General features: G+C 48.7%; 1 protein-coding gene across 4 annotated transcripts in view; it reads right to left on the bottom strand.

Moving 5' to 3' along the window:
• SPAST (spastin) overlaps positions 1-12,771 on the bottom strand; it is a 34,516-nt gene extending 21,745 nt beyond the window's left edge. The window contains exons 1-4 of one of the 4 annotated variants that reach the window (XM_084284692.1): positions 12,280-12,771; positions 9,075-9,161; positions 7,690-7,773; positions 2,587-2,682 (exon numbers count right to left, since the gene is read on the bottom strand). In XM_084284692.1, the coding sequence (XP_084140818.1) occupies positions 2,587-2,682; positions 7,690-7,773; positions 9,075-9,161; positions 12,280-12,712 (700 nt within the window). In that variant the 5' untranslated portion in view covers positions 12,713-12,771. The remainder of the gene's footprint in view (positions 1-2,586; positions 2,683-7,689; positions 7,774-9,074; positions 9,162-12,279) is intronic. The other 3 variants (XM_084284693.1, XM_084284694.1, XM_084284695.1) reach the window with 3 other exon arrangements.
• Between the last annotated feature and the right edge of the window lie 6,082 nt (positions 12,772-18,853).

The following is an 18,853-nucleotide window of genomic DNA, read 5'->3' as shown; positions in this document are numbered from 1 at the left end:
AGACTGATGGATATTAAAAAAATACTTATTCCAAGATAAAGCTTTGGGTTGAGGCTACTTGCTAACACTCCTAAGACAAGTTCCTGTATAGTCTCCTGCAGCTGAAGGGCAGGTGATACGGCTATAACGTAGTTTTACAGAACTCCCATAACACACATTTTCAAGAAGAATTTCCAAGTGTTCAGTTCAGTTAGAAAGCGGTGAATGAAGACGACAGGGATAGTTAGTCACATTTGCTAGAATCAAGTATGTTTATCTAGAAGGCTGATAGAAATAGTATCTTGAAAGAAGCATGAATCTCAAATCAGTAACACTCTGGAAATGTAAGAACTGTGCACTATAGAAGTAAAAATATAATACCAGGCAGAATTAAGTTGCAAAAAGATGCTGTAAGGAGTCCCAGCTTTAAGAGCAAATGAAGGAAAACATTTCTTATGTTTCAGTCCTTCTGCAAAAAGGCCCCTTCTTGACATTAAAACCAAATGACTGTACGTCATACCTCCTGAAATGCTAGACTTATCAAAACCCCAGCTTTATTAGGCAATAGCACAGGTAATACTTCACAGAGACAGAAAAATGAACCTTATACCTGACTCTTCTGTCTTAGTACCTCTGCTTTCTCAGTAATCCAATCCCAAGTGACCAGCTGGTTTATTTGTTATGTTTTTTCTAAGGATTTATTGTGTATTTTGCATTCTTTTAAATAAGTGCAGCTGTCAGTGTGAAAAACACCATCCTTAATACAAGATGCATTAAGGAAGCACAATGGCAAAACAATTAACGGACTGAAGCAGAACTAATACTTCAAGAAGTAAGCACAGCACCGACATAAACAAGACTAAGAGAGAGAGAGAGAATGCATCAAGAACCTCTTAAAAAGAATTCACAGGACAATTAATAGGCTGTCTTTTCCGGCCCTAGCAGGGATCTAAAAGCTGCAGCAAAAGTTCAGTACTTTGGGTAAACATCTGGACTTCCACATGTTATGAAACCAAAATTTAGCTTTTGCAAGGTAAATGGCAAATGGAAATGGAACAAGCCTCTGGACGTCTTGCTGAAATTAATCACTCATTCTGCCTCCTCTCAGTTCCCACTGAGCTGAGTATATGAAGGATTCCCAGTTAGCCTACACTCCCGAGAGAGGGACTCTGCAGCACCCATCTGACACAGCCTTTAGCTTTTCCGAAACTAGCAGCAGGCAGAGTGTTTCTTCATCTCCAGTAGATACTAATACTTTTTTTTTTTTTTTTTTTTTACTGACAAATGGAAGTAACTCAAGTAACAGTTTTAACAGGAAAGAAGGTTCAGGCTGAACTTCTTCTGCAGCATCCTGTTCTGAGATTATGTTGAGAAAACGTACAAAAAAATCAGAAGGAATGGGTTTTAAGAAAAGCCGTTCACATTGAATCAGATGGAGCACGTTATCAACGTTTGTGTGTATGCATGTATTTGCTCATTCAATCTTTAGCCAGCCTGGTAAAAGTAAAGTGGTTTTATCAGATCGTTTAAACTAAAGTTTTCTCAGATTTGATCTATGTAGGGTCTACATAGAAACTTACAACAAAGAACCACTTTTGCTACATCTTTTCTACAAATGCTGTTTCGACAAAAGTACTGTGTTTTGTTAAGCACCTTTAAATCACTGCATTCATAGTTCCACTAGTTTAAATCCTCATACATCAGAAAGAATAAAACAAACACTAAGACAACTTCAGAACTAGGAATGGTGCTGAAAATAATAATAAAAAAAAAGCATACAGTTTACACTAAGCTTCAAGTTTAATTACTTGAAAACCTGAATACTACTCTTCACTCAATAGACAAGCTTTGTGAATTCTGTTGCTTCTTGGCTCACTATTGTACTTAATTTCGCTATGTTATGGTCTACTGTACAAATTATCACATCCATCATCTCAACTGATAATAGCTTACTGCTGGCTTAAAACATTCCTTGAAAACTATTCACAAACATCACAGTAACTTCACTCCTTGTACACAGACAAACAGAGATTTACTTCCAGGAAAGGATAAAAACATCCTTCTAGCACAAGCATTTTTCCCCTTTGTTTTTAACTGTGTATCACTTTGCCAGCTTAAAAATCCCTGAAATGTAAGGAAACTTAACGCAAATGCACATTCACTCTCACAATATCATAAAGGAAGAGCTGCTTATGTAGGCACACTAAATAGCCTATATATCCTACATTGATTTTTGACACGTTCTAAAACAGGTTTAATTCCTTTAAGTAAATAACATGAGAAATAATTTTCTAAGATGTGGTCTTTGTAAGTAGTTTTGGATTCTAATATTTGATTTAATGAATAGGAAACAAGGATAGTTACTTTACAACAGAACTTCATACTACAAAATAAAACAGTGTTGTCAAAGCCATAGAAAGGATGGGATGTATTTAATGTAAAGCCTTTACAAAAACAGAAACATGAATTTTTATTTTATATATATATTTTTTTTTTTTTTTTAAGTTTGAGGGGCCAACACACAGCATAGCATATTTTTCCTTGTAGTATACCAGAAACTGAACAACATCCCCTTAATTGTTAGGTGCTGGTAAAAACCAAACCCACCTGACTGGAGATGTCCATTGCGGCATGCCAGGTTAGTACTGTCATTATAGACCTCCATTTGCGGCTTGGAAATTTGCAAATCTGCCTGCAGCTTCTCTACATAACAGACAGAGGGGAAGGGAGGAAAAAGGACAAAATAAACAAACAAAAACCAAAAATGAACCAAGAAAACTTATGTATGCCAAACACACAAATGTCAGCTTCGGCTTTGTTACGCTCAACATAGGGTTAAAGATAAAAGGACTATTTCTATCTATTCTACATGTTCAGCAATGTTGAAAGAAAATTCTGTCAGTATGTACATGAACGAAAACTGCTTAAAAAGTAGTCATTTATGGTGAAGTTCATTAAAACAATCTTTCCAGTTTAGTGACTGTAGTTACTTGCCACAAGCTATGATCAGGATTCATTGAAATTTCATTTACTAAGATTTGTGTTGATAACCCGTTTCTCAAAGTCCTCCCCACAGTCTTACTTTTGAAGACTCCTTGCAGTTGTCACTTTTCTACATATTAAATGTTTCACTGAAGTAGTAATAGCCAATCTACGTTTTACAGAAACCTCATTTATTCAATAAAAACACCATGAAGACACGATAAAGATGTCTTTAAAGATTTCTATTTAGAAATATAATTGAAAAAGGAAGTCAATAAAATTGTCACGCAAGCTGTGCTCTCTAAGAGGATTAACTTCAGAAACATCTGAATACAAGATTTAAAAGACTAAAGATTAAGGAAAAAGAAATGAACTTGAACTCATGATAAACTAGCCAAAGCATAAATCAAAGAGGTACAAGGCTGCAAACCCCACTGAAACAAGAGTTAAGTCTCAGGTCTATTTGTTCTGTGTAGCTCACCAGTCCTGCTTGTACCACTGCAGTTGGGGAAAAAAAAAGAAAACCACCCTAGACCTTGCTTTTGAGCTCCATTACAAGATCGTCTGCCTTTATTTTGCACCCACCCCACCCCTTTTTGTAAAAGCAAAATACCAGCGGTAAGGTTGCAAGGCATACTTGGTCAGCAAGGAGCAGGAAAACAGATGGCCAAGTAGAGGAGGGAGGTCCTCTGGCAACAAAGAACTTCTGCAGAAGAAGCTGAATTCTACTGAGAAAGTTCACACCCAAGAATGTAAAAGCCCTGACTGGAGGGAGGACTGCCGTTCAGAGCTTGTCAAGCATAGAACCAGTAAGCAAAACCACTTCCTTAAATCCGCTTCTTCATCTAGCACAGTTCTCTTCCCAGACTGTTTGATTCCTTCCTTCTTTTGCCTGTTTGCAGATCACTCACACTGCAGCTTTCCCAGGAAGTACCTTCATATCCAGTTGTTTAAAAGATAACATCCAACTAATAACATCCAAAATGAATGACAGGTAGTTTAGAGTGAAAGGTTAGCAACCACAGGCAAGTATGAAAACCCAAACTTCAGAGTAGTACAGGCACCCAGGGTTTATTTTCTCAACTGTATGAAGAAAGCTCTAGTGAGTGAACATAACAAGATCAATTAGCTTGGGCAGGAATTCAGGAGATCCCACTTGCTTCAATGCAAATTGAGATTTGCAATGCAATTTGCAATGCAATCTGAGACTGGGGTTTTACTGCACTTATCAATTGCTACATCCAAAACAGTTGCACAGATTTAGGAACTCCAAAACTGCAACAAAGTAATCCAAAAGTTGCCCTCTTTCAATTCACAGTGTCCTCCCATCACATTACATATTAGTATGCAGTTTTGTTATTGCACGTAAAATGACATCATGCAATTATATCACTTTTCTTAAGAGGCAGTGTAGCTGCAGAGCCCTCCGGAATAAATAAAGCTATTAAATATTATTCCAGGGGATTAATAGGATACTATCACCTTCCATTTTAATGCTTTTTTCCTATGTCTCTAGGCATTAGGAAAAAAAAGTATAACAATCATTTACAGAATCTCATTATTTCTCCTTAATGATACAACATTGGCATAATCCTAGCAAATAAGCACCACTGCAGCTGTAATCTTATTCATGCAACATTACGTTTAGCAATGAGTTCAAGGTAACTGATTTCTAGTAAGAGAAATCATCATGTAACACAAGCCCAAAACAAAAACAGCACCTCCAAGAAGCTGGAAGAGCCCCCAGAGGCGTCCACTAAAGCGCACGTCTGTACCTGGGCAGAATTATTACCAAATAGGATATTGGTGGAAGATACTGGAGCTATGTGCCACACAGATCTTTCAAGCAGAGCACCTGAAGCTACACGTAGTACACCGAAATGTACTTGTGCTGACAAAAATCTGTCCCCTCACAGAAAATCTCTCTGAAATTGAAGAACACAGATGGTGCAAAACACACACAGCTTTAAACTTGAGTGGTGTTGCGCTGGACATTGTGATTGTCTATCTTTATGAAGAAAAAAACACTGAGTTTTTGTATTGACAATGGAAAACAGAAAACGATTCTAACATGGGTGACCAGCCATCCAGGAGCAATCAGATCTATGAAGGCTATCAGAGCAGGATTTATCTATTCATCTTAATTACTGCACAGCTAGCATCCCTTAAAACACTGTGCACTGAGTCTCTCTCAAAAACCAGGGCCCCCACCAATTCAGTGTGGTAGCATTTGGAAGCCCCCCACAGGCAGCAGAACTCACCACTGCCACTGAACTGCCAGAGTGCCTGAGTCACCCTGAGGTCCACTGAAGCCTTCCTGGAGTACCTTCAGCTTCAGCGAACAGAACACCAGACAGTAATTTACAACAAGATAAAATAGGGATCAAAATAGGAAAGCCAAGACCACCACTACTATCAGCAGTGTCATGTAAGTTAAGCTTACAACGCACTTCGAAAGACAGAACAACGAGTGCTTTTCAGTGACAGTTATAATCCATACAACTTAATTTTCATTTTATACATATTACCAATGTCACTGAGCTTGATGACTTAGTCAAATTTTAAGCAATCTGCAATCACATCTTTGTCTATCAAACAGGATATTTGACATGATTGTCTACTTTAAACATGTCTGATCCTTCTAGCTAATGCAATAAAAGACTTATTTCATTCTCCCTTAAGAAACAAGGAAAATCCCCATAACAAGAGAAAAAAAGTTTATTTCTTGATCTTCAGAATTAAGAGCCTCACAAGCCTCAGGTTTAGCCCCATTACACAGGCATCTCTAGGCACCACTGGAAAGCTTCCAGATAATTTGTTACCCTAAGTAGCAAGCTCAGAGCTATGTTTAGACCTATACATGCAATTCAACTCTAGATCACCTTAAATTTCCACAAATTCCACGTAAAATGACTTGTAAAATCAAGCACGTATTACTCAAATAAATCAAGCCTGTAGGGATTTAAATTAATTGGCAAATCTCCCCAAACAACATCTTTTTCCTTCATACAGGGCAGATGATTTCACTTGCTCCTTCCTATCCAAGGTTCGCTCCCATGTATTTGCTTGAGGCAGATTCTTTGTGCAAACTGAACAAGAGCCTAAGCTGAACAAAGTACTAAGCCTCAAATAATGTCAAAGTAAATAAAATAGAAAATCATATCGGACAGCAACTTATGCAATAAACACTAGTTTACCTGCTTACCTTTCAACTTGCACACTGAATGAAGAATACAAATACCATGTGATCAGACTTTATGGTGGTAAAGATGAGGATACCAGCTTGACCTCAACTGACTTCAGGTTCATCTGCAAAGTTGACCCATTTTATCCTCTCAATCAGAACACAGCAAGTGCGCAACTCTACTTCGTAAGTGCTACTGCCGGCACTCAAGCAAGGATGAAGCACTACCCACAAAATTTGACACATTACTACTTCAAGGTTCAGAGAACAGTGAATTAAAGGAATCACAGTTTCTTGCCATTAGGATGTCAGCAACAAGCCCTGCCTTATTGAATACTGCTAGCATGCAATCGTTTTCACTTTTTTGTTGCTTAGTTTCTGTTACCTCTGGTAGTCAGCCCCAACCCTAACGAGCAAAATAGCAGTTTGTAGGTGAGATATCTTTTCTGCACATACTAGGGTTCTACAGACATGCCTCCTTTATTCCACCTTCCCTACATATCTTGACAAAAAGAGCTGAGGACACCAGGAACTCAACAGAAACCAGAAGAATTCACTTTGGCAGAGATGTGATGACAACCACGACAATCACCACTCACAAAGTATAACCACAGAAAAAAGGTAAGTTTTCCTGCCAGCTCTACATGCTGCTAGGAGAGGGCGTTAGTAGAACTGAGAAGACCACAGTGCAAGAATAAAGCTACAAACGTGCAAGTTAAACAGTATTTTTGTTAGTTCTACCCTAACAGAACAATATATATCCTTATTTCCACTCTACTTACTGAACTGGAAGCATCTTCAAAACTCTCAAGGTAGAGGATTACAGCACACAAAGCTGTGGATTTGTGAGTTGAAGGGAGGGCTTTTCTCTGTTTATCATGCACTGTAAGATGTCACTGCCAAGACTGCCTGCTTTACTCTCTCCATTAAGAGCTTATATACACCACTTAAATTCAGGAAAGCCCAAACTATGCAACATTATGCTTCTGAAAAGAAGTAATCTTACCTGCTAGGTATTAAACAGAACACTACCAGAAAAAAGATTACAAGAATTACGATTTCACAACTTTATGGTCTACATAATGCAGAAGAATTATTATTTAAGTATATATGTAAGTACATATGAATAATCAGGATATTTTTTTTTGTAAATGTGACAGCAGAACTAAGAGGAATAAGACGTTACACTTGCAGAAGGTGCACTTCTCACTCATGATCAGCAATATATCACAAGTTCTACTACAGTTCTGACACAGAAATCCTAAACTAACTCCAACATCTATAACACTTGTCCAGTTTACAAGTCAAGCATGCTGTGTTAAAAAGACTTCAGTTACCTTTACACCTATTTTCTAAGGAAATTTCAGAACTCAACAGCATTGACAAATATTACTTATACTCAGCTAAAAACCAAACTTAAGAGAGCCTACACAGAGAAAGACTTCTTCACTTTAAAAATCACAAGTCATAGTTTAGAAGAACGCATTACATCAACTTGTGCAAGTAATGAAAAACTTTCCAAAGTCATGAATTGTAACTGGTACCTAAAAGCTGCAAGCGATCCTTGGCCATTGCCAAATTTGTCATCATTTTAGATTGCAGACGTCGAGCTCGTTCACACTGATCACCTTACAAAGAAAAATCAATGTTAAAACACAATTTGGCAAATTAACCTCTTAAAGAGCTACAAAACTGACATCCAGACAACCCTCTTCTCCCTCCCACCCCTTAGCTAACCCCTCCACTAAGTGTCACTGCAAAACTAATGAAGCTTTTTATTTAACCAAATTTAGTTTGATTAAATAAAGTTTTCAAGTTAGTTGTCACCGCCTCTTTTACAATACCGCTTGTAGAGAGGTGGGAACCTGTTCTCTGACACTTCATGCTGACCTAATATATGCTCCTTTTCACTACATTTTTCTAAACAGCGGTCATATAAATTACATTTTCAAAAAGCTTGAAAAGTGACTGAGAGGCAAGTATAATTCAAAATCATTCATTTTGACAAAACTAAGAGACTTAAATTCAGTTGACCGTGTCCCTTTACAGTTCAAAAGGCATAGAATTACAGGCAGTGATATCACCACTTTAAAAGTGGTCTGTTCAAGTCAAGCTTTTTTTTTTTCCTCCTCCCAATTCTGCAATTTAGGTTATATCAAATGCCACTGGTGCTGTTCAATAAGAAAAATGTCAGCATATACTGTTCACAAACATTTCTAAATATACCTGAGAAACAAAACAGCAGTCTGGCAAAGCAATCTTACATTTTGTTTTGCTTTCTTTTTAATATATACATATATATACACATATGTTTATATGTATATATATGTACATATGTATATACACACAGACACACACACACACTTATTTTGAGGACAGAGGTTCCTACTGAGTCCTTCGCTACAGCTACTTCTCCATTGTGCATATTCCCTTCTAGACTACAGCTTAAAATGTTTCCATACACATAGACTTTCTTCCTGTGTTGGAAGCATTCTGATATTTTGGCATAAGCTATCTAGAAATACAACATCAGGCCATTCCAAATGACAGTAAATGAAGACATGAACTAAACCACTTCTGTCAGCTTTGGAAAACCAAAACCTGACTCTTAATGGGAATGCCAAAATATTCAGAAAGAAGGTATTTTACTTAAGACTTATTTTCATGAACTGCTTATGACTTTGTACAACCCAAGAATATTTGGAGCAGGAGTCCCATGCATTGCAGACCAGAATGTTAAGGTAGCACAGAGAAACGGACCAGTGTTCACCTACAGCTGAAACAAGAAATACACCCATATAAATTCATAGAGCAGGCTGTTCCTAGCACCTTCCGTATTTAGCAGTATCGGTTTCTCGCTTTGAGGAAGCCATAAACCAGAATTAATCAATAAGGCAAATCTTTCCCACAAAACCCAAAACTGGCTTACCTTGACCAACAACTAAGACAGCTATTCCTTTTTCCAGTTCTTCAATTCCCTTCTTATACCATTCAACAGCTTGTTCCTTTTGTCCTGCTTAAAAAGGAAGTGAACCCATTATTTTGCGTAGCGAACTGAAGCTCAGGAATGGTTCCATATAATTGTGTAAAACAAGTAACATGAAGGAAGATATATTGGAACAAAATTCTATGATTTAAAGAAACATTTAAAGGGACACTGTCAACTTTGTAGCTATGTAGTTTCAAATAAGCTTTTCTATTATAAACAGGTATTACACCAGCCTCAAATCACTTTTGCCTGATTTAGGAATCCTTCTCCGTCTACCTTAAAGAGATCATCTCGCCTAAAAAAAAATATACATAGAAAAATTAAAATAAAATAAGGCAAAAAAAGGTATCCTACACATATTCACAATAGAAATGGTAAAGTTAACATTATTTTTCTTTCTGGAACATCAAACCTAGCCATGCCTTTTAATCTTCCAATGATATTCATCAACACAGTAACACTGGAAGCATGGAAATTCAGGAAGGAAACCAATGAGCCTGAGATACTCCCCAAGTGAAAGGAGATACCTTTCCTCTGGTTAATTTTGTACAGCAGCTCATTTGCCACAGCAATATGTCTTTGTTCATCCTATCACGAAACTGCTGTATTGCAGGTGAACGTCAGCTTCTCCGTGAAATAAAATGCACATAGCACTGGGAGCACGCTGGTGTACCAACGGCGTCCAAAAGGAAAATTACAGCACATGCAGCAACGAGCACGCCCACACCGAACCCGCACCACCTGGCACCCTGAGATCAAGTGCCCTATCGCAAAGATACTCACATCTACTTCCCATCCCTCCCTTTCTATAAATACTCTCTATTCAGGATATATTTCACTGCACGCTGAAGCATGCACTCTTAAGGTAGCAATGTCATAACGGAGCGTGCTTTTCCACAAAGGAATATAGCACGAGGTACCACAACTTAAACCTGACTAGCATTAACAAGCTACCAGTACTAGGAAAAAAAAAATTAAAAAAATAAACCCAGAATGAAATCTTGGTTACCCCTGTTTCAGAAAAGATAACAAAAATATTCCTGAATACCAGGTACCAAAGATTGTGTTGCTTCTGCATTCAAACCATTTCATAACTTCACTCCCAAACCTATTTTCTATGAAACTGCAGCGCCAGGAAATTATTTAAATACATTTCCAGAAGCCTCTTAAGGTTTTTCTCTTCCTCCTCTGCAGATGCAAAAATCTTTTAGCAACATTTGGCAAGTTACCATGGGGAGGCAATTCCTTACTTTGCTCTTTTAACAACAGAAACCACAGGAGCAGTGCCTCCCTAGAGCTGCGTACATCACACACCTTGGGAATCGCTTTATTTTTGCCCTCTCCCCACCAGTATCACATATCCTGACTGCTAAAGAGCACTACTGAAATGAGATAGCAAAAGCTGTGACTTTGATCTCCTCTGCAGCCTTTTTTAAGTTTCCCCTGTCACCTACAGAAGCAGTTGCAACTGCAGTGTAAATTCAGTGCTGCTGAAAGCCATCAGAAATCAAACTGGAGGCGATTCCAGCCACCTTTGCTATTGCTTGAATTGCTCTGCTATTCTGAAGAGCAGCTGCAAATGTGCCCAGCACATCAATAAAATCCCGCTTCCCCCTTCTAGCTGGAGTTTTGAAAGCGAGACAGCCAGCCGAGCTGCTTGCAAGGGCCGTGCTCTGGGTCCAAACGGAACCATTTGCCAGCTCTCACTGATGAAGACATGAAACGAGTCTCTGATGTGCCAGGAAGGAGTTAGTTTTCTTCATAGCTGCCTGTCCACAGCTTTGTTTTGGATTTGTGACTACACCAGCGCTGGCAGCGCTCCAATGTTTTGGCTGTTGCTGAATGCTACTTGCACAGCCTCAAGGATTTCTTCTTCTCACTCTACTCCCTTGGGAGTGCAGCAGCAGAATAACCGACCCAAACTGGCCACGGGGATATTCCGTGTCATATAATGCCACGCTCAGAAATAAAGACTCAGGTAGGGGAAGAACAGGGCTGGTGTACGTGTAGGGGGCTGACCTTCATTGCTCAGAAACTGGCTAGGCATTGCTCTGTGTGCAAATACGTGGTGAGCAATTGCCTTTCCATCACTTGTTCCCTCCTCCCCTTTCCTTCACTCATGGAACTGCCTTCACGCCAGCCCACAGGTTTTCTCTCTTCTGCTCTCCTCTGACCCTGCTGAAGGGAATACGTGAGCAGCTCTGCGGGTGCTCAACTGCTCGCTGGGGTTTCCATAAAACTCACCACAGTTGCTGCTGCCTCAGTGTGGTTGCCCAGAGAAAAATGAAGTATTAAGCTTGATTTTGAAAATACCAAAGCAAAAAAAAAACAAAAACAAAACAACTCAACAATAATTTAGGAGTATAAGTTATCAGAACTGATATGATAACTACTGAAGTATGCACAGCCTCCAGAACAGCAACAACTCCACGTAACTGACAGGGTATTAAGCAGTCCAGAAATCCCAATGTTCATATACTATACCTGGCATATTATTTTCTGTTGGAATTAATGAAAATCTATTTAATTAACAAATAAATTAAAAACTATGCCACATATTCCAGTGGTACAGCCAATAAAAACAGATAGGCAAATAACAAGGCTATGCATTAAAACAAAGTGAGCTCCTTTCTCCATGAGATGGCTATTGCGTTTGCAGGGTTAAAACAGCTTTGCAACTGGTTGTGCTAGCAGCAGAGGTTTTTTCTCTTTCAAATCCATGACCCGTGCAACTAATTCATACGTGACAAAGTATCCATGAAGCAAATCACTGACAAGGCTCAGGATCTGAAGGTTTACCCTTAGAACCACCGAGCTACCTGCCGTGGCTTGTACCTACCAGCTGGACGCTTGGCTACCTGGCACTGAGCAGCCACGGCCACCCCCGGGGCCGCGCATCCCTTGGCAGCTAACCATGATGCCCATGACGCTCTTTTTTTTTTTTTTTCCCCCCTCCCCAGAGATTTCCACCGCCACTCCCAAGCTGTGGAGGCACAGCCAGACACGCACACTCGGTTTTATGGCCCCTCCAGCAGGCCCTTTCTCCCGAAGGCCCCTCGCACTGCTCCAACCTCCTCCCTCCTCCCCGAAGCCGGGCCGGGAGCGCACTCCGAGGCCCGCCGCTGAGCACCGAGCCCCGCCTCACCTCTCTCGTCCTCGTCGATGCGCAGCGCCAGGGAGATGCACTCGAAGGCCCGCTTGTGGCAGGCCCGCACCCTCTCGGCCGCCCCGCCGGGCTCGGCCCCGCCGGGCTCGGCCCCGCCGCCCTTGGCGGCCATGAGGGCGCCGCGGGAGAGGCGCTCGCAGAGCCAGGCGAGGAGCAGCCCCAGCTGGCAGGCCACGAAGCGCAGCAGGGCGAAGGCGGCGACGAGCGGGTAGGAGAAGAAGTACAGGCTCCGCTTCTGCGCCGACGGCGACCGGGGGCACCGGGGGGACCGTGGGGACGCCGCCGCCGCCGCCGCTGCTGCAGCCGCCGCCCCCGCCACGGGGGGAGCCGGCCCGGGCGGCGGGGAGGGGGAGGCCGCGGAGCCGCAGCCGGCTGAGCCCTTCTTCTTCCCTCGGCCGCCCGGGGAATTCATTCACCGCCGTCGCCATGCCCCGCTGCCAGCGACTGACAACAACCGGCCATGGCGGCGGCGACGCCCCGACGACCGCCCCCTCCTCCTCCTCCTCCTCCTCCTCCTCCCTCCCCGCCCTTGCCGGCGCGCCGCGGGCCGGGCCACAATAGGAGGCGGGGATGGCGCCGCGCAGCGACTACAGCTCCCAGCATGCCTCGCGCCGCAAAACAACGGCGCGGCGCCGCGCGAAGCGCAGCAGGGCCTGACGGGAGCTGTAGGCTGGGGGCAGGGTGGGCCCGGGAGCGGCCGCCCCACAGCGAGGGTTTTGTTCCTGTGCCCGCTGCCACCACGCGCACCCCTGTGCCCCTGCAGGCCCACAGACACAGCACTGCGGCACGAACTCGACGTTGCCACAGCCCTTCCACAGCCCAGAACTGTACACAGGGATCCAGCCTGTCCCCAGGGCTTGCCGAGATGGGAATTAGTGCAGTGCAGGAGCTGCGCCGGGTTAGAGCAAAGCATTGGAGGGGCAGGAGAAGGGCTCAACTAGGGGGACACACCAAACTGAAATGACTGCTGTCCCAAATGTCTCAATCTTTAGCTAAATTATTATTAAACTACGTTTCTTTCGTGCCTGCTGATGCCACATACAAACATTCCTAGTAAAGAAAACCGCTCCTGGTAACATGCACTGCTTTTCTCAAAGGAGGAGGGCAGCTTTATTTTAAAAACAGTATGAGCTCTGTTAGCACATAAAGCATAGAATTAACACATGCACCAACATATTCTTGTGACACTCAGCAAACCCACCAGTGCAAAAAAATACAATAATGGTCACTAAATACTTTATTTTCTGTATACTGCAAGAATGATGTGTTTCTATCAAAAAAAAAAAAAGGCACACAGACGTGCTTTAGCAATCCTTAACACTGGAAACGGGAAAAATGGGGCATGAAATTTCCTTTCTGAGAAAACTCCTCAGTTTCTTATACAGCTTTCCTCCCCACAGTGTTACGTATTTACTGGCTCACACATTGACCCAGCCCTTCAGGAACAGTAGAACTGACCTTCCTGAGGACATTTCAGATTGTGTTACCTGCACCCAGACAAACTTCATGCTCCATTCAGACACTTCCACTTGCTGTTTTTTAGCTCCCTCAGATCCACACTTAAACCAAGTCAGGAATGAAAAAAGCACAGAAAATACAAATACCAGAGAACTATGATCTACATAACGTTAAGTGTTCTGGCATACTTACAATCTGTGAAAGGCCAGAGAAAGGGGCCTTCGTTTTAACACTGTACAGAAAAAGGGGGAGCAATTAGAGTCTAACCAGACCCAGCTGGGGGAGGGTGATGGAAAGGTGGAGAGCTTGTCAGTAAAAATTAAAGGGTAGGCTGCTATGGGAGAGATGGTGGGGGGGCCTAAAACAACATGGGACCAGGACTGGGGACCAGGACTGGGGACCAGGACTGGGGACCAGGACTGGGGACCAGGACTGGGGACCAGGACTGGGGACCAGGACTGGGGACCAGGACTGGGGACCAGGACTGGGGACCAGGACTGGGGACCAGGACTGGGGACCAGGACTGGGGACCAGGACTGGGGACCAGGACTGGGGACCAGGACTGGGGACCAGGACTGGGGACCAGGACTGGGGACCAGGACTGGGGACCAGGACTGGGGACCAGGACTGGGGACCAGGACTGGGGACCAGGACTGGGGACCAGGACTGGGGACCAGGACTGGGGACCAGGACTGGGGACCAGGACTGGGGACCAGGACTGGGGACCAGGACTGGGGACCAGGACTGGGGACCAGGACTGGGGACCAGGACTGGGGACCAGGACTGGGGACCAGGACTGGGGACCAGGACTGGGGACCAGGACTGGGGACCAGGACTGGGGACCAGGACTGGGGACCAGGACTGGGGACCAGGACTGGGGACCAGGACTGGGGACCAGGACTGGGGACCAGGACTGGGGACCAGGACTGGGGACCAGGACTGGGGACCAGGACTGGGGACCAGGACTGGGGACCAGGACTGGGGACCAGGACTGGGGACCAGGACTGGGGACCAGGACTGGGGACCAGGACTGGGGACCAGGACTGGGGACCAGGACTGGGGACCAGGACTGGGGACCAGGACTGGGGACCAGGACTGGGGACCAGGACTGGGGACCAGGACTGGGGACCAGGACTGGGGACCAGGACTGGGGACCAGGACTGGGGACCAGGACTGGGGACCAGGACTGGGGACCAGGACTGGGGACCAGGACTGGGGACCAGGACTGGGGACCAGGACTGGGGACCAGGACTGGGGACCAGGACTGGGGACCAGGACTGGGGACCAGGACTGGGGACCAGGACTGGGGACCAGGACTGGGGACCAGGACTGGGGACCAGGACTGGGGACCAGGACTGGGGACCAGGACTGGGGACCAGGACTGGGGACCAGGACTGGGGACCAGGACTGGGGACCAGGACTGGGGACCAGGACTGGGGACCAGGACTGGGGACCAGGACTGGGGACCAGGACTGGGGACCAGGACTGGGGACCAGGACTGGGGACCAGGACTGGGGACCAGGACTGGGGACCAGGACTGGGGACCAGGACTGGGGACCAGGACTGGGGACCAGGACTGGGGACCAGGACTGGGGACCAGGACTGGGGACCAGGACTGGGGACCAGGACTGGGGACCAGGACTGGGGACCAGGACTGGGGACCAGGACTGGGGACCAGGACTGGGGACCAGGACTGGGGACCAGGACTGGGGACCAGGACTGGGGACCAGGACTGGGGACCAGGACTGGGGACCAGGACTGGGGACCAGGACTGGGGACCAGGACTGGGGACCAGGACTGGGGACCAGGACTGGGGACCAGGACTGGGGACCAGGACTGGGGACCAGGACTGGGGACCAGGACTGGGGACCAGGACTGGGGACCAGGACTGGGGACCAGGACTGGGGACCAGGACTGGGGACCAGGACTGGGGACCAGGACTGGGGACCAGGACTGGGGACCAGGACTGGGGACCAGGACTGGGGACCAGGACTGGGGACCAGGACTGGGGACCAGGACTGGGGACCAGGACTGGGGACCAGGACTGGGGACCAGGACTGGGGACCAGGACTGGGGACCAGGACTGGGGACCAGGACTGGGGACCAGGACTGGGGACCAGGACTGGGGACCAGGACTGGGGACCAGGACTGGGGACCAGGACTGGGGACCAGGACTGGGGACCAGGACTGGGGACCAGGACTGGGGACCAGGACTGGGGACCAGGACTGGGGACCAGGACTGGGGACCAGGACTGGGGACCAGGACTGGGGACCAGGACTGGGGACCAGGACTGGGGACCAGGACTGGGGACCAGGACTGGGGACCAGGACTGGGGACCAGGACTGGGGACCAGGACTGGGGACCAGGACTGGGGACCAGGACTGGGGACCAGGACTGGGGACCAGGACTGGGGACCAGGACTGGGGACCAGGACTGGGGACCAGGACTGGGGACCAGGACTGGGGACCAGGACTGGGGACCAGGACTGGGGACCAGGACTGGGGACCAGGACTGGGGACCAGGACTGGGGACCAGGACTGGGGACCAGGACTGGGGACCAGGACTGGGGACCAGGACTGGGGACCAGGACTGGGGACCAGGACTGGGGACCAGGACTGGGGACCAGGACTGGGGACCAGGACTGGGGACCAGGACTGGGGACCAGGACTGGGGACCAGGACTGGGGACCAGGACTGGGGACCAGGACTGGGGACCAGGACTGGGGACCAGGACTGGGGACCAGGACTGGGGACCAGGACTGGGGACCAGGACTGGGGACCAGGACTGGGGACCAGGACTGGGGACCAGGACTGGGGACCAGGACTGGGGACCAGGACTGGGGACCAGGACTGGGGACCAGGACTGGGGACCAGGACTGGGGACCAGGACTGGGGACCAGGACTGGGGACCAGGACTGGGGACCAGGACTGGGGACCAGGACTGGGGACCAGGACTGGGGACCAGGACTGGGGACCAGGACTGGGGACCAGGACTGGGGACCAGGACTGGGGACCAGGACTGGGGACCAGGACTGGGGACCAGGACTGGGGACCAGGACTGGGGACCAGGACTGGGGACCAGGACTGGGGACCAGGACTGGGGACCAGGACTGGGGACCAGGACTGGGGACCAGGACTGGGGACCAGGACTGGGGACCAGGACTGGGGACCAGGACTGGGGACCAGGACTGGGGACCAGGACTGGGGACCAGGACTGGGGACCAGGACTGGGGACCAGGACTGGGGACCAGGACTGGGGACCAGGACTGGGGACCAGGACTGGGGACCAGGACTGGGGACCAGGACTGGGGACCAGGACTGGGGACCAGGACTGGGGACCAGGACTGGGGACCAGGACTGGGGACCAGGACTGGGGACCAGGACTGGGGACCAGGACTGGGGACCAGGACTGGGGACCAGGACTGGGGACCAGGACTGGGGACCAGGACTGGGGACCAGGACTGGGGACCAGGACTGGGGACCAGGACTGGGGACCAGGACTGGGGACCAGGACTGGGGACCAGGACTGGGGACCAGGACTGGGGACCAGGACTGGGGACCAGGACTGGGGACCAGGACTGGGGACCAGGACTGGGGACCAGGACTGGGGACCAGGACTGGGGACCAGGACTGGGGACCAGGACTGGGGACCAGGACTGGGGACCAGGACTGGGGACCAGGACTGGGGACCAGGACTGGGGACCAGGACTGGGGACCAGGACTGGGGACCAGGACTGGGGACCAGGACTGGGGACCAGGACTGGGGACCAGGACTGGGGACCAGGACTGGGGACCAGGACTGGGGACCAGGACTGGGGACCAGGACTGGGGACCAGGACTGGGGACCAGGACTGGGGACCAGGACTGGGGACCAGGACTGGGGACCAGGACTGGGGACCAGGACTGGGGACCAGGACTGGGGACCAGGACTGGGGACCAGGACTGGGGACCAGGACTGGGGACCAGGACTGGGGACCAGGACTGGGGACCAGGACTGGGGACCAGGACTGGGGACCAGGACTGGGGACCAGGACTGGGGACCAGGACTGGGGACCAGGACTGGGGACCAGGACTGGGGACCAGGACTGGGGACCAGGACTGGGGACCAGGACTGGGGACCAGGACTGGGGACCAGGACTGGGGACCAGGACTGGGGACCAGGACTGGGGACCAGGACTGGGGACCAGGACTGGGGACCAGGACTGGGGACCAGGACTGGGGACCAGGACTGGGGACCAGGACTGGGGACCAGGACTGGGGACCAGGACTGGGGACCAGGACTGGGGACCAGGACTGGGGACCAGGACTGGGGACCAGGACTGGGGACCAGGACTGGGGACCAGGACTGGGGACCAGGACTGGGGACCAGGACTGGGGACCAGGACTGGGGACCAGGACTGGGGACCAGGACTGGGGACCAGGACTGGGGACCAGGACTGGGGACCAGGACTGGGGACCAGGACTGGGGACCAGGACTGGGGACCAGGACTGGGGACCAGGACTGGGGACCAGGACTGGGGACCAGGACTGGGGACCAGGACTGGGGACCAGGACTGGGGACCAGGACTGGGGACCAGGACTGGGGACCAGGACTGGGGACCAGGACTGGGGACCAGGACTGGGGACCAGGACTGGGGACCAGGACTGGGGACCAGGACTGGGGACCAGGACTGGGGACCAGGACTGGGGACCAGGACTGGGGACCAGGACTGGGGACCAGGACTGGGGACCAGGACTGGGGACCAGGACTGGGGACCAGGACTGGGGACCAGGACTGGGGACCAGGACTGGGGACCAGGACTGGGGACCAGGACTGGGGACCAGGACTGGGGACCAGGACTGGGGACCAGGACTGGGGACCAGGACTGGGGACCAGGACTGGGGACCAGGACTGGGGACCAGGACTGGGGACCAGGACTGGGGACCAGGACTGGGGACCAGGACTGGGGACCAGGACTGGGGACCAGGACTGGGGACCAGGACTGGGGACCAGGACTGGGGACCAGGACTGGGGACCAGGACTGGGGACCAGGACTGGGGACCAGGACTGGGGACCAGGACTGGGGACCAGGACTGGGGACCAGGACTGGGGACC

Source organism: Netta rufina (genome assembly GCF_964035555.1).
Source record: "Netta rufina genome assembly, chromosome: 3".
In the NCBI taxonomy this organism is placed as follows: Eukaryota; Metazoa; Chordata; class Aves; order Anseriformes; family Anatidae; genus Netta; species Netta rufina.
The sequence above is the reverse complement of the archived record's forward strand: the minus strand, read 5'-3'. Positions and strand labels throughout refer to the sequence as shown.